Source organism: Dryobates pubescens, chromosome Z (genome assembly GCF_014839835.1).
Source record: "Dryobates pubescens isolate bDryPub1 chromosome Z, bDryPub1.pri, whole genome shotgun sequence".
NCBI classification, from domain to species: domain Eukaryota; kingdom Metazoa; phylum Chordata; class Aves; order Piciformes; family Picidae; genus Dryobates; species Dryobates pubescens.
In genome coordinates, this window is record NC_071657.1 from 11681139 (window position 1) to 11707051 (window position 25913).

General features: G+C 45.0%; 1 protein-coding gene across 2 annotated transcripts; it reads right to left on the reverse strand.

Annotated features, from left to right (window-relative positions):
• Positions 1-7266: 7266 nt before the first annotated feature.
• On the reverse strand, positions 7267-24718 carry HSDL2 (hydroxysteroid dehydrogenase like 2). Of its 2 annotated transcripts, none has more exons than XM_054178763.1 (11): positions 24610-24718; positions 19794-19957; positions 19270-19368; positions 19032-19146; positions 18247-18350; positions 17334-17432; positions 10624-10818; positions 10205-10276; positions 8739-8909; positions 8125-8253; positions 7267-7605 (listed from the first exon to the last, which is right to left on the reverse strand). In XM_054178763.1, the coding sequence occupies exons 1-11, from the start codon at positions 24624-24626 to the stop codon at positions 7493-7495; spliced, it is 1278 nt and encodes a 425-aa protein (XP_054034738.1). In that variant the 5' UTR covers positions 24627-24718; the 3' UTR covers positions 7267-7492. The 2 variants fall into 2 exon arrangements, with proteins under 2 accessions (XP_054034738.1, XP_054034739.1); XM_054178764.1 differs by having other exon boundaries at positions 8739-8855; positions 10175-10276.
• Between the last annotated feature and the right edge of the window lie 1195 nt (positions 24719-25913).

Sequence of the window (25913 nt, forward strand, 5' to 3'; positions counted from 1 at the left end):
CTGCTTCAGTATCAAAAACATACCCTGTAGCTCTCATATGTGAATATTCATCTGCAGGCTTCCCATTTATAAGAACTAACTCACCTACTTAATTTGAAATAATTGAAAGCTTTCCTTTATTTTCTGATTAGTAAGAAATAAGAAAGAGACTTTGATGTCCTTCCCTTGGAACTGTTGTAGTATTTTAGCTTAAGACTCCAGACTTGATTTGTGAGGGTTGAGTCATGAAGGATTACAGTGTTCAAAGAAGTGGAAAATAATCATCTAACTCCATCCCCTTTTGGGATTCTTCTCTTACCACCAAGGTCAGGTAAAAACAGTGGGAGACTAGACATACACTGACTGTGAGATAGCTGAAGATGACCTTGTAGTGTTTTCCCACCCATACACCCACAAAAATTTGGTTTATTTCTTCCTAATTTAAGCAATGTGATGAGGCTGAGAAGAAAATAGCTTGAGTCTCCATCTGCTTCCAAACTGATAGACCTTAGCTAGCTTTCCATGCTGTTTCAAATATCTTTCACTCTCTGAGTTTTAACAACTAATATTTTCATGGAATGCTATTGCTCCAGTGTTGCCTTCTCTTCCTCTTACCCGTTTGTTTTGGTTTGGTTGTTTGGTTTTTGGGGTTGGTATTTTTTAGATTTCCATGCCTAGTGAGCTATTTGCAAACCCCACCATCTGTTTCCCTTAAGAAACCAAGGATACCTTCTGCAGATTAGTTCCCTGCCCCGGCATTGTTATAGGAAATGTTTTCTTCTTGCAGCAGCGCACACATGAAAGGACATGACATATCTTTCTGTGTCTCACGGACTGGCATCCCTAAGCCAGCTGCTAATGCAGTCTGGATGTGCACTCTGTTCCTTTGCACTGTCTTCCCTTTTTTCCCTTTCTAGTTGTTTTTATTATTTATCCAAGCATTCTTTCATCTTCCTATCATAGGTTAACAATCCTTTTGACCTGACGTCCTGCTTAAGTGATTATGTTTTGAGCATGAAGTTGTTGTGTCCGTGCCGTTTCTTTACGATATGTAAAGAAAAATACAATACGTTCTTTATTTCCACCGAGCGCTAGGTGAAGGCAATAGGAAAACCTGGGCGGTGGGATTTATCTGCGCCTTGCTCCCTGAAATACTCCAGCGACCGACGGCCTCATCCTTACTACTCACACTCCCCCCGTGTGGGCAAATTCGGCATCGCTCCCTCCTCCTCCTGGTTTTAGAGTCCGAGGTCAGAAGAGTCTTGCCATCTCGTCGTGGAACCCTCTAAAACATGGAGAGGATCTTTGACAAATAAATAAAACTAAGCAGATGTGAATCTCTCAGTCCACGTGCTGCGTTTCTCCAGGCTAGTGCTGAGATTCAAAGGCATTACAACAAATCCATGGAACTATCTTGGCTTGCACAGCATGACCAAACTAGATAGAGGAACAGGATCTTGCCTGTAAATGCTACAGTCATGCTTTAAACAGGAAAGCTGAAGAAGCAGGCCTTTAAGAGACACTCATTTAAAACTTTCCTAGGGAAGAGGGAAAATGCTTTGCAAAGGTGTATTACTGACACCCATTTGGTGAGGGAAAGTTTTTCATGTCAGGTCAGGCCTGTGTGTTCTATTTGTGAGCATGATGGTCTTCACATACCGTACCACACCATGTATTACTCTTTGTTCACACTGCTGGGATCACAGCAAATTGTATTATGTTCTGGCAGAATTGTGTTTTCCAGCTGTACTTACCTCAACTCAGTATGTTTGCCACTCCACAATTTTCTTCTCACAGTAACAGTCAGAGGAAACCTGCAATTAAGCCAAGTGTTTCAGAGGAAGTTATTTATATTAATCATCCCAGTGTAACGGCATCTGAGTCAGCCACATAGTTGAGATCTTCAAGACAAACATACACGGCTGGATGGTGAAGCAGAGGGAGATATTCAAGGCCACTAGGTGGTGAGAATGTTCTTCTTAGAAAGATACAACAGAGCCTACTCAAACAATGTTGTTTGTCCAATGGAGTCAAGTCTTAAATAACTAGGAAAAAAGTAAAGAATTCCCTGCTGGCTTCAGACAAATAAGAACCACAGACTGAAGGAGTACCTTAGAACAATGCAGCAGCATTAGTGTTAAAGCAGTGTGAATCCTCAGTATGCTCTCCGTTGTGCCACAGGAACAATGCACAACCAAGCTTACATATCCATCTTCCACTGTTTATTTCGTACTGTTATAGAAGAAAATGTAATCAGGTTTCTCTACTGTGTTGGTTTGGTTTATTTGCTTAGGTTTTGCTGTCTGCTGGTTTGGTTGGTTGGTTGGTTGTTTTTCCCTGTGAATGAAGTTGCAGAATGGATATGGCCTAACTTTCCAAAGAAAGGAGATCATTTCACTGGTTGGATTTCCCAATCTGTTTCATAGCAGGGTCACACACAGACTTATACCAGGACAGATGAGCTACACGCATCAGGAGCTGGGGTGCTTGGTTGCATGGTTTAGTTGATTAGGTGGTGTTGGACAATAGGTTTGACGCAATGGTCTTGAAGGTCTCTTCCAACCTGGTCTGGTCTGGTCTGGTCTGGTCTGGTCTGGTCTGGTCTATTCTATTCTATTCTATTCTATTCTATTCTATTCTATTCTATTCTATTCTATTCTATTCTAGCAGGACAGAAGGAAAAAAAACATGGGAATAGGCTGGAACTGCCTCTGCTGGCAGTGGAGGTCCTTTTTTCTGTTTGTAATTTGCCTGTTCACCTTAAACACAAAGAAGTGGGGAGCTTAGCCAAGAAAATCAGAATGCAGCTCTGGCACATGAGAACAATGATTCCTTCTCTAAATGCCCCAGCCTTTTGTTTCATTTGCTCTGTGTAGATCAGAGCATCCTAGATTATATTTTCCTGGAGAATCTTCAGCATTCCATGTTTCTTTGAGGCCATAAATACATTTTGCATGATGGAGAGGTCCTCATAATAGCCTGAGTAACACCACACGAGCAATTGATGGTGCTTTGTACCTTCTTCTTTAGTCCTTGTATTTTCACCTCTTCCAACATGACCAACAACTAATGGCTGACAAAGGATGTGTTTGCCTGTGTGTAAAAGTAGGTTAATGCCCTTTGTGAGAGCACTAAACTTGTGTTGTGGATGCACACACAAACCAATGGCAATCACAAGTAGTGAGGAAAAGCTGACAATGGTTTCAAGTGGGACTAGACCAAGTAGGCTTTGACATGCTTAATCAGACCTTAGCTAATTTAGGGACTGGAAAGTCACTGTAGCTCTATGTAAAACATTCAAAGGCTCCCTTCCACATGGAAACATTTTGCAAATCCAAACCTAAATCTGCATTAAATGGAGAAATAACTAATCCTCAACTTCAGTAAGCCAGTTTAACCTGAAATGTTTGTGGAGATATATTTAGTGCTTTCTTCCCTTGGATCTGGTTCATGTTATTTATTACCTGCATTGTAACACTGCTTTGCTGTACTATACATAACAATGCATAACACAGTCCCCTTCTCTCTGCTCAGAGAAAACTTGAGAATTATCACACTTTCCAGCAAATCTAACTGCATGAAGTATTCTTTACACAATAATAATAATGCTGCCTACAAAAAACAGCTGTTCCACAGGAGCTGCCCAAGGTAGCTGCTTGGCTCTTCAGAACACTTCTGAAGAAATGTATTGCCTGGTGTAATTTTCAGTTCTAAAAAAACTCTGCAACATCTAGGATTTCATTAAAAGTCCCAAGACTGCACTAACAAGAGTTATGCCAGTTATTTGATCACTTCATTGCCTGCTGCTGTATGGTCTCTGCCAGTCCTGCTGTGGAGGGGCTGGTGGAGTTTGTTGAAAAGCATGTGTGCCACCTCTGGAGTGGCTGTTGTAGTGCTAAACAGATTGAATACACTTCCATGTCCTCCAGAGCAGCTGGAGGCCTGTATTATATTGGTTGTGGGTGGTGTAATGTCTTTTAAATAGAGTAGAAGCATTTCTAATTAAAACAAGCTTATGAAAGTTTATACCATGAGACAAAAATATCACTTATGTAGAAAAGAAACTGTCTTTCTTCTTCCCTCCTGAAAACAAGTACACTCTGAAGACAGTTGGTTCAATGGCAACACAATGAAAAGATTTCTGTGAGAGGAACTGTGTCATACAGCCCAAACCTACTATTCCTGAAAGACAGTGCACTCCTAAACAGTGCAAGACTGAAGAACTTGTCCCCCTAAGAGTTAATGGAACTGAGGCAGGGGCAGCATGTGGGAACTTACAAAGCACACCAGTAAAACACACAGGACACAGCCTGGAAGAAGCAGTTTTTTTGGGGTTGTCAGCTGGAGGAGATGCAGAGTTTTCAAGCCAGAAGCTGGCCTGAAAGATTTCACTACCTTGAGGACATTCAGAGCCCAGATGACCTCACTCATTAGGATCATTCTTCATATTTCCTTCTCAATGGCTACCTTCTCATCTTCACCTTCCCCTGGTGAAACCAGGTGAGCCATGGGGGAATGCTGGGGAATCAGAAACAGCTGGAAGAAAAGGGCAGTGGCAGAGGCAGCAGTCTGCAGTGGCAGCCAGGGAGGTGTCCCTGCAACACCATGGCAAGAGTTGCATAAATGACAAGGCTGATGAGGAAAATACCTAAATGCACACAGTTAAAGTAGTTTCTGAAAGAGAAGGGCACACCACCTTCTCCAGCGAGCAGCTGTGGGGTCAGGGTGAATGCTGCATGTTTTCTGCTTGGCATGCTGAAATATCTCCTGGGAAATAAACTGGTCCTCCTGGTATAGGAACCACCCCCCAAGCCCCCATTTCTCCCATTAAACACTGGACACAACCACTTGAAGGGATTAAGGCTGAACATGATGACTAGGAGTGTCTCCTGCAGGTACTTCTGTGCATGGCTGAAACCAGCAGTTCCACACAGCCATCATGGTTCACTTCCACACAGCTCATGGCAGGCAGGAAGCTTAAAGTTCCAGGACAGAGCTGCCAGTCAACCTTGCCCTCCTCCTGTCTTGGGCTGGGGAGAGGCTGAAGAGAGTTGTGCCTGAAGAAGATCTCAGCAAAAAGTTTTTTTCCTCTATCTGGGCAAGATGCCAACTTTGGGAAAGCAAGGGGCATGAAAGATGCTTCAGTCACCAAGCATTCAGATGGCCCATGGCCCCTTGGCTTGCTCCTGCATTGTTCCTGCAGGGGTCTGCAGCTCTGTGACAATGGGAACTGCAGCAACAATAAAACAACTGTCATTATGTCAGCACACAGGCCTAGTGCATCTGCTTGTGGCTTCATTTGATTTCTAAGTCACTAAACCAATCTGCCTCAGCTCTAACAGTGGCTTCATGCCCACCAAAGGATCTCCCCTTCTGGCAGCAGCTCACTGTGAAACCCAAATCTCACTCAGAATGTTGTGGGGGATCTCTGCATGAAAGCTGAAGGGTGAAAGACAAGCCAAAGGTGGCAGCTGCTGGAAGAGCTCCAACTGCAGGAACAGGTGGGTAGCATGACAAGGGCATGAGGAGATCAGAGCCTCCACTGACTGAGTCCTCACCCCACCTCTGGCATCTGTTTTGGATACTCTTGAAGGGGAGGTTTCCCCTTGATGAGTGAGGGTGTGCAGATTTTGGCCCATCCTGCTAGAAAGAATATTCTTTAAAGCTTGAGGTTGAAGCTTTATCAGTTGTGTAGCAGAATATTCCTGACTGACATCCTAACTTGTAATTTATTTGTGTCAGGAGCGCTGAGTAATTTTGGTTACAATGAATGCACAGTTTGGGGTGGCTGTTGATGTCTTGTCCTGCTGTTGCCTCTGTGACACGTGCAAACCTTGTTGCATTGCATTATTGCACTATTTTGTCTTCTCAGAAGACTCAGATTTCCACAGCTGGATCTTCTTTCCCTCCTGTTCCACATGCAGCCTAGTATATGCCAGTGTTCCTGCTCTCCTTTACCTGGCAGGACTGTGCAGGGACAAAGCAGTAACATTACAAGACACCGCAATGGAGGTGAAGAAGCAGACACTGTGCCCTAGGGACCAGCAGCACTGGCAGCAAGAGCATGGTCAGGGAGGGCTGCACAGCAGGCATGGACATCATGGGGAGCCCCAGGCCAACAGCCATGCTGCTGGCTCAGCCAAGCTTGCTGCCCAGCAGGGATGAGCACACTGGTGAGCACAGCCCAGTGCAGGTGCTGGACTGGGAGCAGTCACACAGCCCAACATTGCCCACTCCTGCTGAGGCACCCCCTATCTGCACTGCCATACTGCCCAACATGGGGCCAGCCACCCACTCCCTACCTCCAGCTCTCATGCCTGATGAGAAAGGCTTCCACGCAGCGCATGGACCTGGCACCTCGGGACACGGTTTAGTGTTGATCCTTCAGTGCTGGGTCGAAGGTTGGACTGGATGATCTTTGAGGTCTCTTCCAACCAGATGTTTTCTGTGATTCTGTGATCCCAGAGACTACAGACACAAAGGTGAATTTCCCACTTTCTGTCTTACTACCAGAATTCAGCTGCAATGGAGGCACTAAAGACGCAACCTTTGTAATAAAAAGCAACCTTTGTAATAACGGTCATCAGCAATTTCAGACAAACAGGTGCTTTAGAAACTTGCAAACTACTGGTCTGCTAACTGAATTAGGAAATAAATCCTAAGTCTGACAAGCTCCTCAGCTTACTTAGCAGAGTAGAACACTCTAAATTGTGTACAGTTCTTTCAGGGACACTGGATAAACATTTTAAGGGATTGCTGCATTTGGCTTTGTGCATGCTGACACACAAATCTGCAAGCCATGCGGGCACTTGTCTGCTTGCAGAGTGGGGGCATGTGTGCTTTCACTGGTGAGCTGCATTCCTTACCAGCTGAAGGGAGGGAAGGGGAAGTGTCTGGCTGCAGTGATGTAGGTTATTCCCCATAATGCCACATCAAGGTGCAGAAGGCAGTTGGTGGCAGGGGAGCTTGTGTGGTCTGTGCACTTCTGAACCTCTTCACAAAAAGTCAGTGGAATACAGAGCTGTGAGAACTAATGTAGGTAGTAAAAGAAGAGACATTCACTCATCAGGTGTAATTACAGCCCTCTTAAACTGACCAGATTGCTTCCACTTCTCAGCCAGCTCAGGCATCTCTGCATGGTGCTTCTACCACAGAAACAGATCTGCAGGGTGACATTTATTCCCCCTACACCTTTCTTACTGGATGTGTGCATCTCATTGGATATGTGGGACAAACCTCATTTCACATGTCCTCCATAGGTCCAGAGGAGCAGAAGAAAAGAAAACATCTGCACCTCAAGATGTGTATTGTCAATAAGGGCTTTGTTTAATTACAGAAAACATCTCTTTACCTTATTTAGACAGCTATTTCTTCTCTAAAAATCTCAGTTTATCCTTCTTACTATCACATTTTATACTTGTTATATTACATCAGAGAAGAACAAGGATTATTATTTTGAAACAGATTGCAGTCATATATGAAAGGCCACTGTTCTGGTAGTGAGGGTTTGCCCTCATAGTTTAGAGTTAAGCTTCGTCAGCATCTTCTCAAGCTTTATTGCTAGAGACATGTTACCTTTAATCTTTAATTTTCCTGACATGAAGGCCATGGTTGGGTTTAGTTTACCTAAAAAAAAAGAAACAGAACCATTAGTAAATGACAATGAGCAGGAGACAGCCTGTGCTTAGGAAAATGTAATGCCACTACAGCAAGACCCAACTATACCTGATACTAAGCTCTGCTGTGGAAGCAGTGCACATTTAGCAAACACAGGCTAGAGACATGCACAACTCCAACTAATTAATTGGATTCTTTCTGCAGCTACACTTGCTGATAAAATACCATTACCAGTCTTCCTGATGTCTAACCTAAACCTCTGCTGGTGTAATTGATTATGTTTCCACTTGTCCTGTTGGTTGTAACTTGTGAGAAGAAACCAACACCCAGCTCTCTACAACCTCCTTTCAGGTAGTTGTAGAAAGCAGTAAGGTCTTCCCTCAGCCTCCCTTTCTTCAGACTAAACAACCCCAGCTCCCTCAGCTACTGATTTTCAAGACCCTTCACCAGCTTCACTGCCTTTGAAGGCAGAAGGTTTTTTGGGCACCAGGGCCTACATGTGACCTGCCAAATGGCTCTGTCACTCACCTGTGAACATCTTCACAAAGTCAGTACTGGACATGCTCATAACCACATCAGCTGTCACAGGAGGCTTGCCAAAACCAGCACTCCCACTCTTGGTTTTCAGGTCAATGTACCAAGTGCCTCCATCATCACCTGAACAGGCAGTGAAGAGAGGTGACAAGAAAGCAAAGCCCTTCTCAATCCACACGCTAAACAGCTGCTCCCATGTCCATCTGGAGCAGTTACAAGGCACTACCTGCACTGGTAGTGCTCTGCAGTACGTTGCCCCTTACCCCATGCTCTGCATGCAGGCAAGGCCAACCTCTGGCAGGTGCCCACATCAGGCATCTCAGGGACAAAGGCAACACTTTGCTGCCTAAGGTGCTAGCACCCAGTGCTTTTAATATGACCCTGAGAGGTTTATTGTCAGGCCACTGGGACAGAGCCCACAGCTGCCAGGAGTGTCAGTGGCTTCCAGCAGTTGCTGAACTTGATCCTGAGAAGGAGCAGCACACAGCCCACAACAGAAGGTGGTCTCTCCTCTAGGAACCAGCTCAAAAAGGTCTTTCTGTCTGAAAACACCTACTGCCTTCTGCCAGCAGCTGAGTAAGTGAAGGGTACACAAGCGATGGTCTTACCAGATAATTCAAACTGGTAGACCCCCTGAATGGTTCTCACATACTCTTCATTCATTGTCCCCTGAATAACTCTGAATGTTTCTGCAACAGGATTCGATGCCTTAGCTCCAGACGGTCCTTCCTGTTGGGATCCACTTAATTTCTTGTCCCCTTTGGGTCCTTGGGGAATACCTACAACAAAGACATTATTTGTCTCTTTCAGCTGCAAAACACTTCAAAACTGCACAGGGAGCCACGCTGGAGAACTCTCTTGGAAAAGATTCCAGCTGCACATAGGCAGAATGGGCATTTTCCCATTCCACTCTTAAGAGAGAGGATGGGGGTTGCGCCTGCTGAATCTCAGCAGAAGTACATCTCAAAAGGTAAGTCTGAAACATCTTTCACTTCCTCATACATCAGAAGTGGACGGAAACTCACAGCAGAATTTGAATTCTGGCTGCTCACAGCAGAGGCTTACACAGCACATTGTTTTCTAAGGCAATCCACACACTCCTGGCAGCACTCACTACAACAAAGCTCTATCTTTCATCAACACCACTTCCACCTCAAAAGTCTCCTGTCCTGTCTTCTTTGCTAACAGCACAGGGGTCTTCATTAATTCTTCTCCAAAGGCTTCTCAGCTGTAAAGCAACTCACTGCTTTAATCAGCCTTTTCCTCTACCACAGTGAACACCTGGGTTTCACAGTAATGGACAGTGCTGTTAATTCACAAGGTTGATGGAGCTGATCAGCCTCTAAGTATGTTGCAGAAAGTCTCTTAGGTGTCTTCAGCATCAACAGTTGGGATTATTCTGGTAGCCCCTACTAAATAACCAATGTTGTGAGGCTTAGGGAACCATACCTTCTGTCCCTGGAAGAACAGTCCCAGTGCAACTGCTCACAGAGTATTTTGAAGGGAGAGAAACTGTTCAAACCTCACCTCTTCCTCTCTTCCCTGTTTGGGCACTCCTATGAAACCTGTTTGGCATCCTTAGTTCCCCTCCAAATTGACACACCACAATACTAAAACCCCCAAAACTGATGCTTTTCTGGAGATGCATTCAGAAGCAATGGAGGGTCTACACTCTCTTCATTTGTATAAATTTTTGCAGTGCCAATGAAATGCTGCTCCACAATGTGGTGTTTGCCATTTCTTTTTCCAGGAACATTTACCTGTGACTATCCTTCTACCATATTTCAGACGATTAAAAAAGGATTCTATAAAGTAAGGCACTAGTTTTATAACATGCAAGGCCTGCAGGAGGTAACATCCTTTCACTGTCTTTATGTAGAGAGTCACTTCCATTTGGCTTCCACTCTTATTTAGAGTCATGGCCTCTCAATAAGTACAGGGGATTTTGTGAAGCAGCTTGAATGGCCTCCAAGCTCTTGGGAGAAAATACAGAAAGCAAACCCAACTTGAAACAGAGAGTGCATTCATCTTTGCCAGCAGTGACCCAAGTTTTTACCCACAGTTCTCTCCCTACCATATCTTTCCTGTTTAATGTCTGCCGTGTTACCTTCAACATCCAAAAAGAAGTCAGGCATCAGGGGATGACCTAAAACAGAGGAAAAGTACAGTATTAAATTTGAGTAAACTTTCAATGCACAAACAGGAAATTATTTCATATGAAATTGCAGCTAAATTTGTTAAATAAACACATATAATGTGTGGGTGCATTTTCTTCCCATTAAAGTACTCTTTTTTTTAATTTAGCAGGCACTTGTCTATTAAAGTATCAGTGGACCTGTTTGTTCCTCCCAATAAGGCATGTTCTGAAAGCTGAGGAAAAGCAACTTTTTATAGATAAATTTAAAAGCCTCTAGAAACAGAACTATGTTGACATTTTCTGTATGCCCTTTCATCCTCCATGAACTTAATTCTCATCCTCAAGAGCTCTTTTACCTGGCACAATTGCATAGGCATCAAAATCCTTAACTCCTTCTTCTCTCAGCAGGTCTTCATCAACAATGAAGTTTCCAGTGAAACTTTTTGGTTTTGTTAAAATGCAATATGCAGCATCTGCAATGATGTCTGTTTTCCTGCACTGTTTTTCTATTCCAGATCCACCCAGCATATCCATAGCAGCTGTATGTATGGCTATAAAGTTTGGAGAGTAAGAAAAACAAAGTTTAACACCAATGCCATGAAATTCCCATTTCTCTGCAAAGTACACAAACTTTGCTTTCCTTTCATCCAAAAGAAAAATCATAGGAAGACAAAGCTATGAGATGCTAATAACCAACAAATACTTCTCTACAAGCACCAGTTCAAAAAGGGAAACTACTGAAAGACACACACCCCAGAAAATGGAATAAAGGGCAGGGCTTCTTATTACATTCACATCTATCCCTTTATCAGTATCCCTATGGACTTCCTCTAGGTTATACAGGAGACAAAAAACTACCAGGACAACTATTTTTCTCGAAGTGAATACATGATAAATCAGTCATTCAACTTCCTTTGATGATTAGCATGCTAAAAATCTCGATGCTTGGAAGGCTTTGTAATTACACCCATGTGCTACCAAAGTCTCTCTCTTAAGGCAATGAGAAACCAAATAGAAAAAACTCAGGTAAGTTGTTCAATATTCCACAGAAAGCCTGTGTTAGACCCAAGAATGAAATACAGATCTCCTAAGCTTCTAGATGCTTTATTAAAACATTATACTAACTTCTGCACCATTCCTCTGGTTGTCTTTATACTTCCACTGAGGGAGGTACTAATATTGTGGCACATAGCAGCCTAAGCCTGTAATTTGCTCTTCCAGGCTAAGGAATCCATTCCATTCTTCTTTCATCCTGCACACAAAGAGGCTGTTTTGTTGTAGCTTTTGGAATTTGCCATCTTTCTGCTTTCACAGAATCACAGAATTATTGAGGCTGGAAAAGACCTCTGAGATTATCAAGTCCAGCCTATGACCTAACCCCACAACATCAGCTAAACCCTCATACAGCTCTACTTTGTGACTTTCCCCCCGTCTGCTGTTTAGGATGCACCCATGTTTTGGTACATTATTCACAGAATCAGAGTTGTCAGGGTTGGAAGAGACCTCAAGGATCATCTAGTTCCACCCCCTCTGCCATAAGCAGGGACAGCCTGCTGCCCAGAGCCACATCCAGGGGATGGGGCTTACCACCACCTCCCTGGGCAACCTGTTCCAGTATCTCATCATCCTTAGGGTGAAGAACATCTCCCTAACAATCAATCTAAATCTACCTTCCTCTAGCTTGGAACCATTCCCCCTAGTCACTATCCAACACCCTAAAAAATCCCTCACTAGCTTTCTTGTAGGCCCCCTTCAGATATTGGAAGGCCACAATAAAGTCTCTTCAGAGCCTTCTCTTCTCCAGACTGACCAGCCACAACTCTCTCAGCCTGTCTGTTCAATCCTTTCCTGCCCATGGGGCTAGCAGATGCTGGAGGTGGAAGGATAGACCTGATTTTAACTCAGTTTTGTCCTCCTTTCAGTGTTTCCATTTCACACAAAGTTAACAGCAGCTTTGATGCAGACATGATCCCAACATCCCTTAAAACGCAAAGAACAGGCACTGTGCAGGACACATGCCTCCAAGTTGGATCATTCACCATCCAAAGTAGGAACTGCAAAAAAAGGACTGCAGTCCTCAGTGCTGGCCAGGAAAATGGAAGAGTGGGATGATGTCCTTGTTGACTCCCTTATTTTACTCCTCTGTGATGAGGATTAGGCCCTAGCTTTTCTTAACCTTTGACCAACATCAGCTTTTTGCCTTTTTTTTCCCTTTTTCCCAAATCAGCAGAATCACTATGAATACACACCCAAATAAAAAGCAGCAAACATAAATACTGTACATACACAAAGGCATCCCTAGGTCTTTTTCTCAAGGGCAGGAAACAAATTTGCCTTTCCTTGGTCCTCTGAAATGTGACCTGTGCTTGAAGATTGAATTTGATTTTATTTTTAATAACTACCAATCATTTAGAAAATGTTTCTGCCAAACACTTGGATGACAATTATCAGGTTCTGTGGATCTGAATAACTGCAGGATGGGACATCAGCCAGACAGGCTGGTGAGGCAGGCTGAAGAGAATCTCATGAGGTTCAGTAAGGCATAGTGCAAAGTCCTGCACCTAGGTCAGGGCAAGCCTAGATATCAGTACAGGCTGGGGGATGATGAAATTGAGAGCAGCCCTGCAGAAGAGGACTTGCAGGTATTGGCGGATGGGAAGCTGGACATGAGCCAACAGAGACCATCGAGACCAACCTCCCTGCCAAAGTTCTGTCACCTAGGGCACCCTGCACTGGAACACACCCAGGTAGGTTTTGAAAGTCTTCAGAGGAGACTCCACAACCTCTCTGGGCAGCCTGTTCCAGTGCTTATGGTATCTGGAGTGCTACAGCATATGCAAACACTGCAAATAAATGCCTTCAACTACGCAACCCAAGACTTAATGTCACTTCTGCCTATAAAGTTAGAAATCACAGAATCACAGAAACATTCAGGTTGGAAGAGACCCTCGGGAGCACCAAGTCCAACCTATAACCCTACTCTATCCCTAAACCTTATCCCCAAGCACCACATCCAAACCACCTTTAAACACATCCAGGGTTGGTGACTCAGCCACCTCCATGGGCAGCACATTCCAATGCCTGACCACTCTTACTGAAAAAAAATGTTTCCTAATGCCCAGTCTAAACCTACCCAGTCACAGCTTGAGGCCATTCCCTCTTATTCTGTCACTAAATACCTGTGAGCAGAGACCAGCACCAGCCTCTCCACAATGTTCTTTCAGGTAGTTGTATATGGCAGTGAGGTCTCCCCTCACCCTCCTCTTTTTCAAACTAAACAGCCCCAGCTCCTTCAGTTGCTCTTCTTAAGATTTATTCTCCAGGCCCTTCACCAGCTTTGTTACCCTCCTCTGCACTCTTGTCCAGTCCCTCTACATCTCTTCTGTGTTGAGGTGCCCAAAATTAAACACAATACTCAAGGTGTGTCCTCACCAGTGCAAGTACAGGGGGACAAACCCTCCCTACTTACTCCTGCTGGACGCAGCATTTCTAATACAAGTCAGGATGCCATTGACTTGCTTGGCCACCTAGGCACACTGCTTGCTCATAGTCAGTTGCTTGTTGATTAGAACCCCTAGGTCCCTTTTTGCTTGTCATCCCTCTGAGAGATTTCTCATTGTGAGTGGGTGGACAAACTCTCCTAGGTTCTGTTTTCCTTTGCCACGTACACCAGGAGGCTGAATTACTCAGATGGGTGAGGGGAAAACACCTACATTGCAAGGGAAAACACCTACATTGCAAAACAACAACCTAATACATACAACCAGCTTGTTACATATTCTTGCAGGCAGAATTCTTTCTCAACAGTACATTAGGACCTGTAAAGCCACTCATCTCTACAGTAATAGAGGATGTTTCCTCCACTATATCCAGCATCACAGAGAGGTGCTGGAGAAATCAGAAGGCTGTGAAAGGTATGTAAGCATGTAAGTATGTGCATTTACAGGACACAGGTAATCTTGTAACACCTTTTCTGTGAGAAAGTAAGTCAAATTAGTAATGCTGTCTGAAGCTCAATACCACATCTGTCTGAATGAGATACTCTGGATTAATTCCTTTACAGTCCCCAATTCTCACATATAATTTTCATCACTTGGTCAGTCAGGTGACCAAAACCCACAAAATGGTAGGTAAAACATCACCTCTGCTAATGGAAAACCAAATCATTCCTACCTATAGGGTTCTGAGGAGGTATAAAACCCATTTAGCAGCAGCATTTTAGGGAGAAGCCAGGCGAGGTGGACATGAGGTCCAGACAACCACAGACTTCAAGAACTAAGAACCACGGATCAAAGACAGATCCTGGGAAATCTCCACTGAATCTTTTCTGAAGTTTGCCTGGGACACTCAAGAAGCAAGTGTGTGGAAACAAGTGTCTATTTCTTCTAACTTCAGAAATAAAATTACAACAGAGTCCCAAAACCTGTAAGATGAGTTTTCACTCCTCTGCCAGGCAGGCAATCTAGACCCTGAAGGTGTATGTGTAGTTGCCTTCAGTACCTTAGAGAGCAAGAGCTTATCCTCTTCAAAATAGATAGTACAGGTTTTGTAGTGATAGAATTATTAGGAAGGAAATAATTAAAAATTCAGTCCCTTACCAAAGTATTTATGAGTAAAACTCATAATGTGAGCAGAATTTACAGGAAGAATTTAAAATGCAATATCCAGACCAATGGAAAAGGACCAGGTCTGACAGACACACCAAGCAAGCGTTCAACTGAGTATCATCTGATCCATTTAAAGAAGAAAACTCAGATAATTTTGGCTGAAATAATTCATTTTTGCAACTCCTAACAGGAAAAGGTTAAAAGTGGGTCACACTGGAGCACTAGCCCAAAAAAAGGATCAAAGTTCGTATTTTTATCTCTTCTTCCTTCCTTCCTCCTTCCACTAATTAAGGGTATAAAGTCTGCTGTTGTAATGTTTCATAACACAGTGGCTGGGTTCACCCCATCAAAGGGCAGGGTTACCCTCTGTCTTTACAAATCTTGACATCAGTATCATTTCTGCAGAGAGATGTACTTGGGTTGAAGACACTGGCCTCGTTGGCACACAGGGCACCAGGTCTTGAACACTGGCCTTGATCCACAGAGAACAGACTGAAGTTCATAGAATGGTTTAGCTTGGAAGGAACCTTAACGGTAATCTAGTTCCAACCCCACTACACCCTCCACCAGACTGGGTTGCTCAAGGTCTAATCCAACCTGGCCTTAAAAACCTCCAGGGAGAAGGCATCCACAACCTCCATGGGTAATCTGTTCCAGTATCTCACCACCCTCAGTGTAAAGAATTTCTTCCTAATATCCAGCATAAATCTGCCCTCCTTCAGCTTCAATCCATTACATAGAATACATAGAATAAACCAGGTTGGAAGAGACCTTAAGATCATTGTGTCCAACCCATCAACCAGTCTAGCACCACCTAAACAACTAACCCATGGCACCAAGCACCCCATCAAGTCTTCTCCTGAAAACCTCCAATGACGGCAACTCCACCACCTCCCCAGGCAGCCCATTCCAATGGGCAATCACTCTTTCTGTATAGAACTTTCTCCTAACATCTAGCCTGAACCTCCCCTGGTGCAGCCTGAGACTGTGTCCTCTTGTCCTGGTACTGGCTGCCTGGGAGAAGAGACCAACCTCCGCCTGTCTACAACCTCCCTTCAGGTAGTTGTAGAGAGTAATAAGGTCACCCCTGAGTCTCCTCTTCTCCAGGCTATCTCCTCGCATCCTATAAAAAATGATTTTGCCCTTGCAAAATGTCCCTTCCCACCTTTCTTGTAGGCTTCCTTTTAGGTACTGGAAGGCTGCTAGAAGGTAACCCCAGAACCTTCTCTTCTCCAGGCTGAACAGCCCCAACTCTTGTAGCCCATCTCCATAAGGGAGGTGTTCCAGCCCTCTGATCATCTTTGTGGCCCTCCTCTGGGCCTGCTCCAGCAATTCAATGTCCCTCTTATGCTGGGGGCACCAGAACTGGATGCAGTACTCCAGGTGGGGCCTCATGAAAGCAGAACAGAGGTGGAGAATCACCTCCCTCATCCTGCTGGTCACATGCCTTTTGATACAGCCCAGAACACGGTTGGCCTTCTGAGCTGCAGATGCATACTGCTGGCTCATGTTGAGTTTTTCACTAACTGACACATCCAAGTCCTTCCCCTTAAGACTGCTCTCAAGGCAGTCTGCACTTGGCCTTGCTGAATTTCATGAGATTGGCTTGGGCCCACCTCTCAAGCCTGTCCAAGACCCTCTGGATGGCATCCCTTCCCTCCAGTGTGTCAACTGGACCACATGGCTTGATGTCATCCATAAACTTGCTGAGGGTGCACTCAATGCCACTGTCCACATCACTGACAAAGATGTTAAAGAGCACTCATCCCAGTACTGACCCATGAGGGTTGCCACCTGTCATTGGTCTCCACTTGGACACTGAGCCACTGACTGCAACTCTCTGAAAGCATCCATGCAACCAATTCAATACTAATACAGCATGGGAGGACTGAGCTGTTTTTCTTCCACAGAGGTCTTTAACTTCCTGCGACTTGCAAGCAGATGGCTCTGTGAACAACCATTTGCTGGCCCACTGTGTCAAAACTTCTAGGAACTAGAGGTTTTGTAATTACTTCTGCATTTACAGAAGTGTGTACCACCTGGTTAGTTCCACCTATGCTCTAGCAATTTAACTAGCAAGGCATTCTAAACAGTACCATATACACAGAAGTGTAATGCCTCCTAACAAAAGCATGCTAATGATTCTGTGGTTCTGTTCAAACCAAAACTCTGGGCGCTTGAGAAAGAGCACAGACATGCCAAGTACTACACAAATGCTTCAGGCAACTGGAAGAGTTGAACAGCTGAAGATGAGTTTGGATCAAAGTGGCAATGGTCTAGTAAGAACTAGGAATGAGAGCCAGCACCCACGCAGGATGAACAAGGAACATGCAAAAGAACTGCTCGGTCTCGTGAATCAATTCCAGACATTTGAAGTACATGCAAAGTCAAATAAAACAAGCTGCAGAAGACACAAAATACAGAAAGTAATTGTTTTAATGTCATTAAATCAAAATCACCTGTTTTAGGCCATAAAGCGTTGACAGCCACTTCTCCTCTAAATTCTTCTGCCATTCCCAAGACACACATGGACATCCCATACTTAGAAATGGTATAAGCTAAGACAAGTATAAAAACCAAACAAACACACCACTCTATCAACAGAACTTCAATTCTGAAGGACAGAAAGCCATACAATTTACTCAGAAAAACTCAAAATCTTTCCTTTCTCCCCGCCATTACCACCAGACACTAACTCTGTTCTGGGATCTTTCCATTACAAATAAAATGAGAGCTAGGCATGTTTAGACAAAAACAGTGGCTGAAGCCTAGCTGTATGGTGGTTTTATAGTGTTTTTTACACAAAATACATTGACAAGAGTGCTCAATTGTGTTTTGGTTTGTTTTCTTTTTCAAGAAGCCTAAAGGCATACCAGCTGGTAATGTCCAAACTAGTATTCTAGAGAAAACAAAAAGGAGAAAAAAACCAATTCTAAATCTTTATCACCTATCTATTCTGAGAAGGCAAACTTCTTGGGGGAAAGAACTGGGATGCAGACTTCCTGGAGGAGTTTAACATAATGTGTCCAAAATTGAGAGTTTTTTGGGGTTTACAGTTTGAAGTTGAATCAGTAAGAAAACAGATTTGGACTTCAATCTCTACTTGGAACAGAAAATATTCTTTAGTCTTAAAAATTCCCATGAGAAAGCACAGGCTCTTACCTTGACAGCATTCTTCAAAACATAAAGGATGTATCAGGCCATGAAACTTGCAGTGTTTTCCCACAAAACAACCTCTTTTGGGTTAGGTACCTTAGTAATGTCAGCCTGTCTGTAGTCCTGACAATAGCAGATCTGGCTTTCTGGGCTGGCATTCCTGCACACTTCACCAGATACTCTCAAATAACAACAAAGGTTCTGAGTGCTACTCACCACAATGGTTTTTGAACCACACAGGATTCATATTCATAGGTGGGCTGAGGTTCAGGATGTGTGGGTTCCTACTTTTCTTCAAGTAGGGAAGGCACGTTTTAGACCTGAAAGATGGGTTCAGACAAATCAGTCACCTGCTGGTTTATGGGGCACCTATAATTATAGTAAAAACTGTACTAGCAAACCAATATTTTCATGCAAGTCCAATGCTAAGCTGAGACCTGCCTTTGTATCAATTATTTAACTCACAGAAGTGAAAAAACAAAGTCTGTCCTGGCTCACTTATCTCAGGCCTGGAATTCATTCCTGCTGAAAGCAGACAGACAACACCTTAGATATAAAAGTTTTTTACATTTTGCTCTTAACTACAGTTGAGTTACACAAAGTCTCTCGTAATAAGAGAGGAGCTTATGAGAAGGAGACAAACAAGATGTTGCACTTGATGTGTGCGAAGAGTTAAGTCATTTTGGCTGAACTGAAAGAGCAGACAGCATTTACCAAAGCCAAGCTGGAGTGCCATTTGAAATAAACTACTTTCCGCTTCCCGCCTGCAGGGAGGAGCTTGTGAACACTGAATGACTACAGAAATAAAGTTCCTGTTCACTCCAGCTTGCAATTAATTCCTGCAAATACCAACTTCCAAAGCGCTGGGCAAGCGAGCAATTTCCTTTGAGGCCTCCAACTCCAGGAAGCAAGACAGCTACACAATTTCTCAGGAAAAAAACCACTGAGATGACATCAGACACTTTGTAACAATTACTTTGCATCCTTGTCTCAGCACTCACGTGAGGTAGGTTCCTCGTACATTGACTTCCATCATAAGATTGACCTTCTTCGTTTCCGTTTCCAAAGTGCCAGTCAAAGAGATGGCGCTTGCGTTGTTCACCAAAATATCAATCCCTGGTTTTAAAACAAGTCATCTCACATTAGCATTTAAAGACAAAAAGCATGAGCAAGGCGGGCTGCTCTTTCCTCTTCTTGTTCAATCTGCCTGTTAAGGTCTCTCCCACACATTAGCATTACCTCCAAACGTCTTCACAGCTTTCTCCACAGCATCGATAATCTGCTGCTCTTCCCTCACGTTAACAATGCATGGCAGAGCCTTTCCTCCGGCCGCTTCAACTGCACAAACCAAAATTTAAACATTTGTTTTAAACTGCTTTCAGAAGGAACAAATAACATGAGACCACTGAGAATCTGTCATTTAATGCCGTGCCTCAAGAAGGCACTGAAAATGTCATTCTCAAATTGCAACCTTTCTACATGTTGCATAAAGAACAGGGAAGCCAGGACCAAATCTTAAGAGCAACAATGTGTATGATAGACACATGCATCTCAATTAACATAGAAGTTTCACATCTATACACTTGCATATTCATTTCAGCAATATTGGATACTCCCAGCATTCCTTGGAGGCAAGAGAAGCAGGCAGCCTCATTTATTAAAAGTGAGATGGAGTGAAAAGAGTCTGTGGAGTTTTCCACTCGGTTTATAACACAGGGCATATGCCCAGCATCTGAAGCCCACCCTCATTTATTATGACTTACTCTCTGCTGCAGCAGTGTAGATAGTCCCTGGAAGAGTAGGATGGGTCTCAGCTGTTTTGGCAGCTATCACAATGTTTGCTCCATCCTTGGCAGCTTTCAAAGCAATGGCCTTGCCAATGCCACGGCTTGCGCCCGTGATGAAGAGAGTGCATCCAGCTAGTTTCCTAAAGGTGAAAGGGGAAGTGGAGGGTAAAGAAGAAGAACAAAGCAAAGCCTGTAAATCATTGATTTTGAAACACTCTTTAAGAGCAAAAGCATTTAGTGCAGTCTTCCAACTAGACAAACACCTTCATCACTTCACTAAGAAAGCAGCCTCTAAATACAGAATGGCTAAAACTAGAGCAAGGTACAGTTGTCACCAAAGGTAAGACCACTCACCAAGTCTGCAAACACTCTAAAGCAAGACAGTTACCCAAATGCCAGTTTCTGTAAGACAGCACCCCTGCAGCTCTCTGTAATTTACTAGCTACAGCTTTCTATACACAAAACCCTGCCATCTCACTATAGTACACAGTTCAAGTTCAGAATCACTGAACTTAATGCAGTTCCTGCATGCAGGGTCCTGCATGCAAGTGCCAAACCCCTGATTTTCAGAAACTCAACAGTTTCCCAGCCATCATATTTGATCCACTAGGTACCCCCAAAATGGGTCCATCAAAATCTCAGGAGAAACTACTAAGTTCCAGAGTGTAAGAAAGATGTCTGGCTTACACAATGTCCCTGAATTTGTGACAAGGTAAAAGATCAGTTCTGGTTTACAGCAAATCTGACAAATAAAGCCTCTTAGACTGTGGGCTTTCCACATGAAGCAATGTGCATTTCAGTGTTCTGCATGAGGTTTTTGTTGACTTCTACAGCTTCATGGAACTCTTGGAAAAGAGCTGAGCCAAGAGACCCAAGTTTTCAACCTCATATAAACTACGTGCTACAGCAACTTCACTCTTCACCTGCATCACAAATGCTACACTCCATGCTCCAAATCTGAATTGGTTATCCTTTCAGCCTGGGCCAGACACAACTTACTACTGTTCTTCCAGGTTTGTCCTTTCCCTGCAGTATAAGACCCATCTATGTAAAACCCCTCTCTAGGAAGGTGTTTGAGTTCAGAGGGCAGAAAACTGGGATGGGGCAGGGAGGGGGAGGGATCTTCTCCTGCAGTGGCACATGGGAGTTAAAAATATCACTTGAGCATATTGGGGTAGTGGAAAACCAAGACTGAGGCATGCAAATAATGTCAAGGACACAGAGGATTCCACTGTTACACTGGTGGTAAAAGCAGGCCCTTTGTTCAATGGGGTAGGTAAAAGCAAGGCTTTTAACGCCACCTCTCACAATACTTTTGTATACAGCTTAAGATATTACGGTCTGGATGGGTGCACAACCTGACAGGTAAAAAAACAGCTGGTTGGTCAGGGTCATGACAGTGGTGGTTAACAAGTCATACTCTTCCTAGAGACTGGTAACAAGTGAGGTATCACCTCTGGACCGACTGGACCAGTCCTGTTACAGATTTTTACCAACAACCTAAAGGAGGTGACAAAATGCCCTGGGGATGGATAATGACCAGTTCACAAGTTTGAGGGCAGGGCTACTATCCAGATGGTCCCTGACAAGCAAGATGAACAGGAGCCTTGTGAAACTCAACAAGGTTGGATGCACAGTCCTGCACCTGGGAAGGAGTACCTGCAATGACAAAGGCTAGGGACTGAATGGCCACAGTGCAGACTCCTGAAAAGGCCTTGGAGGACTTGGCAGAGAGCAAACTGAGAATGAGTCAGCAGTGTGCCTGGCAAAAGAGGACAGCAGCATCCTGAGCTAACAGAACACCATAACCAGATGAAGGGAAGGGATTATAGCCATCTATTTGGCACTCATAAAACCACATATACTGTGATGAGTTTTGGATCCCTCAATACAAGGCGTGTTGACAAATGAAAGCAAGCTACAAAGGCAGATCAGTGGCTGGAAGCTCAGCACTTGTGTCAGTGGACCTTAAATTAGGTACCCTATCTGTAATTTTATATCTATTAAATTATTTGTCTCTGTGTCTCTTATTTCAAATCTTCTGACCTGATCAACCCTAAACCATGGCCCTAAGAGGCAGGTCCACACACTGCTTAAACACCTCTACCACTACGCTGGGCAGACCATTCCAATGTTTGATAACCCCCTCTGTGAAGAAATATTTCCTAGCATCCAGTCTGAACCTCCCCTACTGCAGCTTGAAACTGTTTCCTCTAGTCCTGTCCACCAAGGAGAAGTGGCTGCCCCCTCCTCACTCCAACCTCCCTTCAGGTAGTTGTAGAAAGCAATGAAGTCTCCCCTCAGCCTCCTCCTCTCCAGATTGAACAACCCCAGATCCCTCAGACGCTCCTTTTACACCATGTGCTCCAGGCCCTTTACCAGCCTCATTGCCCTTCTCTGGACGTGCCCCAGACCTCAACATCCTTCCTACACAGTGAGGGACCTAGGACTGAACACAGTACTCGAGGTGTGGTCTCACCAGTGCCAAATACAGGGGGATGATGGCCTCCCTGCTCCTGCTGGGCACAGTGTATCTAATATAAGCCAGGATCCTTCTTGCCCACCTGGGCACACTGCTGACTCTTCTTTAATAGACTGTCAAACAATATCCCCAGGTCCCTCTCCAAAGTTGTGGCTTTCCAACCACACATCCCCAAGTCTGTAGCTTACCATGGGGTTGTTGTGACCCAGGTGCAGGACCTGGCACTTGGCCTTGTTAAACCGCATAGTCAGCCTTGGCCCATCAGTCTAACCTACCCAGGTGCCACTGTAAAGCCTCCCTACCCTCTAGCAGATCAACACAGCCACCCAGCTTGGTGTCATCTGCAAATCTACTGAGGGTGCACTCAACCCCCACATCCAGATCATTAATAAAGATATTAAAGAGAACAGGCCCCAGTAATGAACCCTGTGGTACTGAACCCTGGGGGACACGACTCGTGACTGGGCACCAGCCAGATTTAACTCCATTCACCACCACTCTTCAGGCCTGGCCATTCAGCCAGTTTTTAATTCAATGCAGAGTGCACTTATCCAAGCCTTGTGTCATGAGTTTCTGACGAGAATGCTATGGGAGACAGTGTCAAAGGCTTTACTAAAGTCCAGGTAGACAATGTCCACAACCAACTCCCTCATCCACTAGGTGGGTCATCTTGTTGTAGAAGGAGATCGGATTAGTCAGACACAACCTGCCTTTCGTAAACCCATGCTGATGGTCTGGTTGTCTTGTAAGTGTTGTGTGATGGCACTCAGGATAATTCTATCAAAAAATGTCAAGGCACATATTCATATTTTATTCGTTCCAGTTACACTCTTTCTCATCCAATCTTTCCTACACTGTCCATCATCCCTCACATACTCTTTTTTCTCAGCACAACTGCATCTCCGCATACACAAATCTCTTTCTTTCCCCCTAGGTTCATTATCTCTCACACTCCTTTTATTTCTTCTTTTTAATCATTCCTTCTTCTTTGTTAATTTTCCTTCTAACTGTGTCTCACTCAAGAAGCATCATTTATCCTCTGCGACTTGGTGTGACAGCGTTCATAAAGCCAGATATACCAGCCTCTTAAGATGTTTATTCAGTACCCCCAAAAGAACTGCCCAGAATTTAGAATACTCTGCTAAGCAAGCTGAGAAGCTTGCAAGACTTAGCATTTATTTCTTCACTCAGCTAACACTCCAGTAGTTTACAGGGGGTTTAAGTATTTGTTTGTCTAAAACTGCTTATGTCCTGTATTACAAAGCTTGCATCTTTGTTGCCTCCACTGCAGCTGAATTCTGGTAGTAAAACAGAAAACAGCAATTTCACCTTTGTGTCTGCAGTCTCTGGGATCTTGAAAAAAAAAAATGAAGGTGGGTGCCTTTCTCACCAGGCATGACTACTAACTTTTTTCAGTTGCTTACACACATTAGGTATTTAATAAACAATCCCACTTGTAACATACAGGAACAAACAATCACAAATTATCTTCCCATCTCTTAGCAGTGCTGGCTCTGACAAAAGGCAGAAAATGCTTCCAAATTAAAAACCTGTGCTGGAAGAAAATTTGATTGCCAGCTCAGATGACTTGGAATAAGAGAGAGAAATAGTTTAATACATATAAAATTACAGGTACGGTACCTAATTTAAAGTCCTCAACCAACTATCTCCATTGCAAAACTCCACTCAAGAATATTGCTTAACATTCACGAGGAAGATTTCCAGGACCTCTGTTCCCTTTTAACTCCCGGACTACACCTCCAGCCGCTCTACCATGGAGAAACCCCCTCGCCCCGGACCTGTGCAGGTGGACCCCGCAGCCAGCGTGACAGGAGGCCAGTGCGCCCCGAGGAGAGACCGAAACCCACGCCCCGACCCGCTGGAGGGAAGCGGAGCTGGTGGGCGGCGGGGGATACCTGTGGTATGGGGTAGGGCAGGGCAGTTCTACTCCTCACTGGAAAACCTCACCATTACGGGACCGCTGCTGTCGTTCCGTAAAATATTTCACTTCCAGACGCTTGTGAGCACCGTTCCGTGTAACGCGTTCGGAAGTGAAAACAAGCCAGTGTCGCGCTAAGTGCTCAGCACCACACCGCCCCTGTCCAAAGCCCACTTCGCGTCCTGCCCCGAGAGGCCTCGGGTGGCTGAGAAGACATAGATCTTCCTTCAGCCTTGCTCCCACTGCCCGTGGCTCCGCCCGCCGCTGCCCGAAGGGTGGGAAGCAGCGGCCCGGAGCGCAGAGAGGACAGGGAGCGGGGGTTCTGCGCAGCAGACGGTGCGGTGGAAGAAGGGCGGGCGAGAGCGTCTTACCCGGTGTTGGGCAGCATGGCGACGAGCACAGCGGCTACACAGGGGCGGCGAGCAGGCTCGGAAGAGCCGCTAGCGCCTCCCCGCTTCGCGCAGCCGCCGCGGCGGCGAAGGGTGGAGCTGTCGGGCAAAGGTGAAGGGCAGCGGCGGGCTCTTCGTACCCGTCCGGGCGTGTAAGACGAGCGCACGGGACGGCTGCGGGCGAGGCGGCGGCACTGCAGGCCGCGGCGGGCAGCCCATGCGCATCGGCAGGAGGGGATCGGGGAGAGGCTGCACGACTGCGTGATGAGGTGAACAGGGGTGGTGTGCTCGGAGAACACTGCCTAGCCTGAGACTGGATGGGGTCCTTCACGAGATGAAAAGATCCTGAGCGGCGGTTGCCGGCCTTCCTCGGAACTGCGAGCTGGGAAACAAGGAATGGAGCCAATTTCAATGTCTCTTCCTTGAGGGTCTGTAAGGGGCGTTGAGGTGTTGCACTGCACCCCCAAACATGAAATCGTTTTATCGGGAAAAACTAGGTATTTAAGTGTCAGGAGCAATGCTCATCTGCAGCACAGCATGGATTCTGGTTTTTGTGATGTGGTTCAAGCCTTTTGGCCTTTGTGACTAGATGCTCATTTGCCATTTTCTGTAGAGTCTAATGGTCTCCGTCATCCTTTCAGCCTCTGATGAATGTGAGAGTTTTCACTTCCAGCTGATCTGTTTCGGGCCCGCTGAAATCACTGTAGCATGTGCCTCCATCTCACCTTCTGCCTTTCCAGTTAGCAGAATGCCTGCAGCAGGGCAGGCATTCTGATCACCCAACCATTCCAGTCCCCTCCTTCACCTCCTCCCTTCATCTCTCTCCCCTTTCACAGCAAGTGCAAGGCTGTCTGTCACCTCCAACCCTGCACTCACATCTGTACGTAATTCTTCCTACATCTCCTCCCTCAGATACCCAGTGGAGGCTCTGATCTCCTCATGCCCTTATCATGCTACCCACCTGTTCCTGTAGTTGGAGCTCTTCCAGCAGCTGCCACCTTTGGCTTGCCTTTCACCCTTCAGCTTTCATGCAGAGATCCCCCACAACATTCTGAGTGAGATCTGGGTTTCACAGTGAGCTGCTGCCAGAAGGGGAGATCCTTTGGTGGGCATGAAACCACTGTTAGAGCTGAGGCAGATGGTTTTCGTGACTTAGAAATCAAATGAAGCCACAAGCAGATGCACTAGGCCTTGTGTGCTGACATGACAGTTGTTTTATTGTTGCTGCAGTTCCCATTGTCACAGAGCTGCAGACCCCTGCAGGAACAATGCAGGAGCAAGCCAAG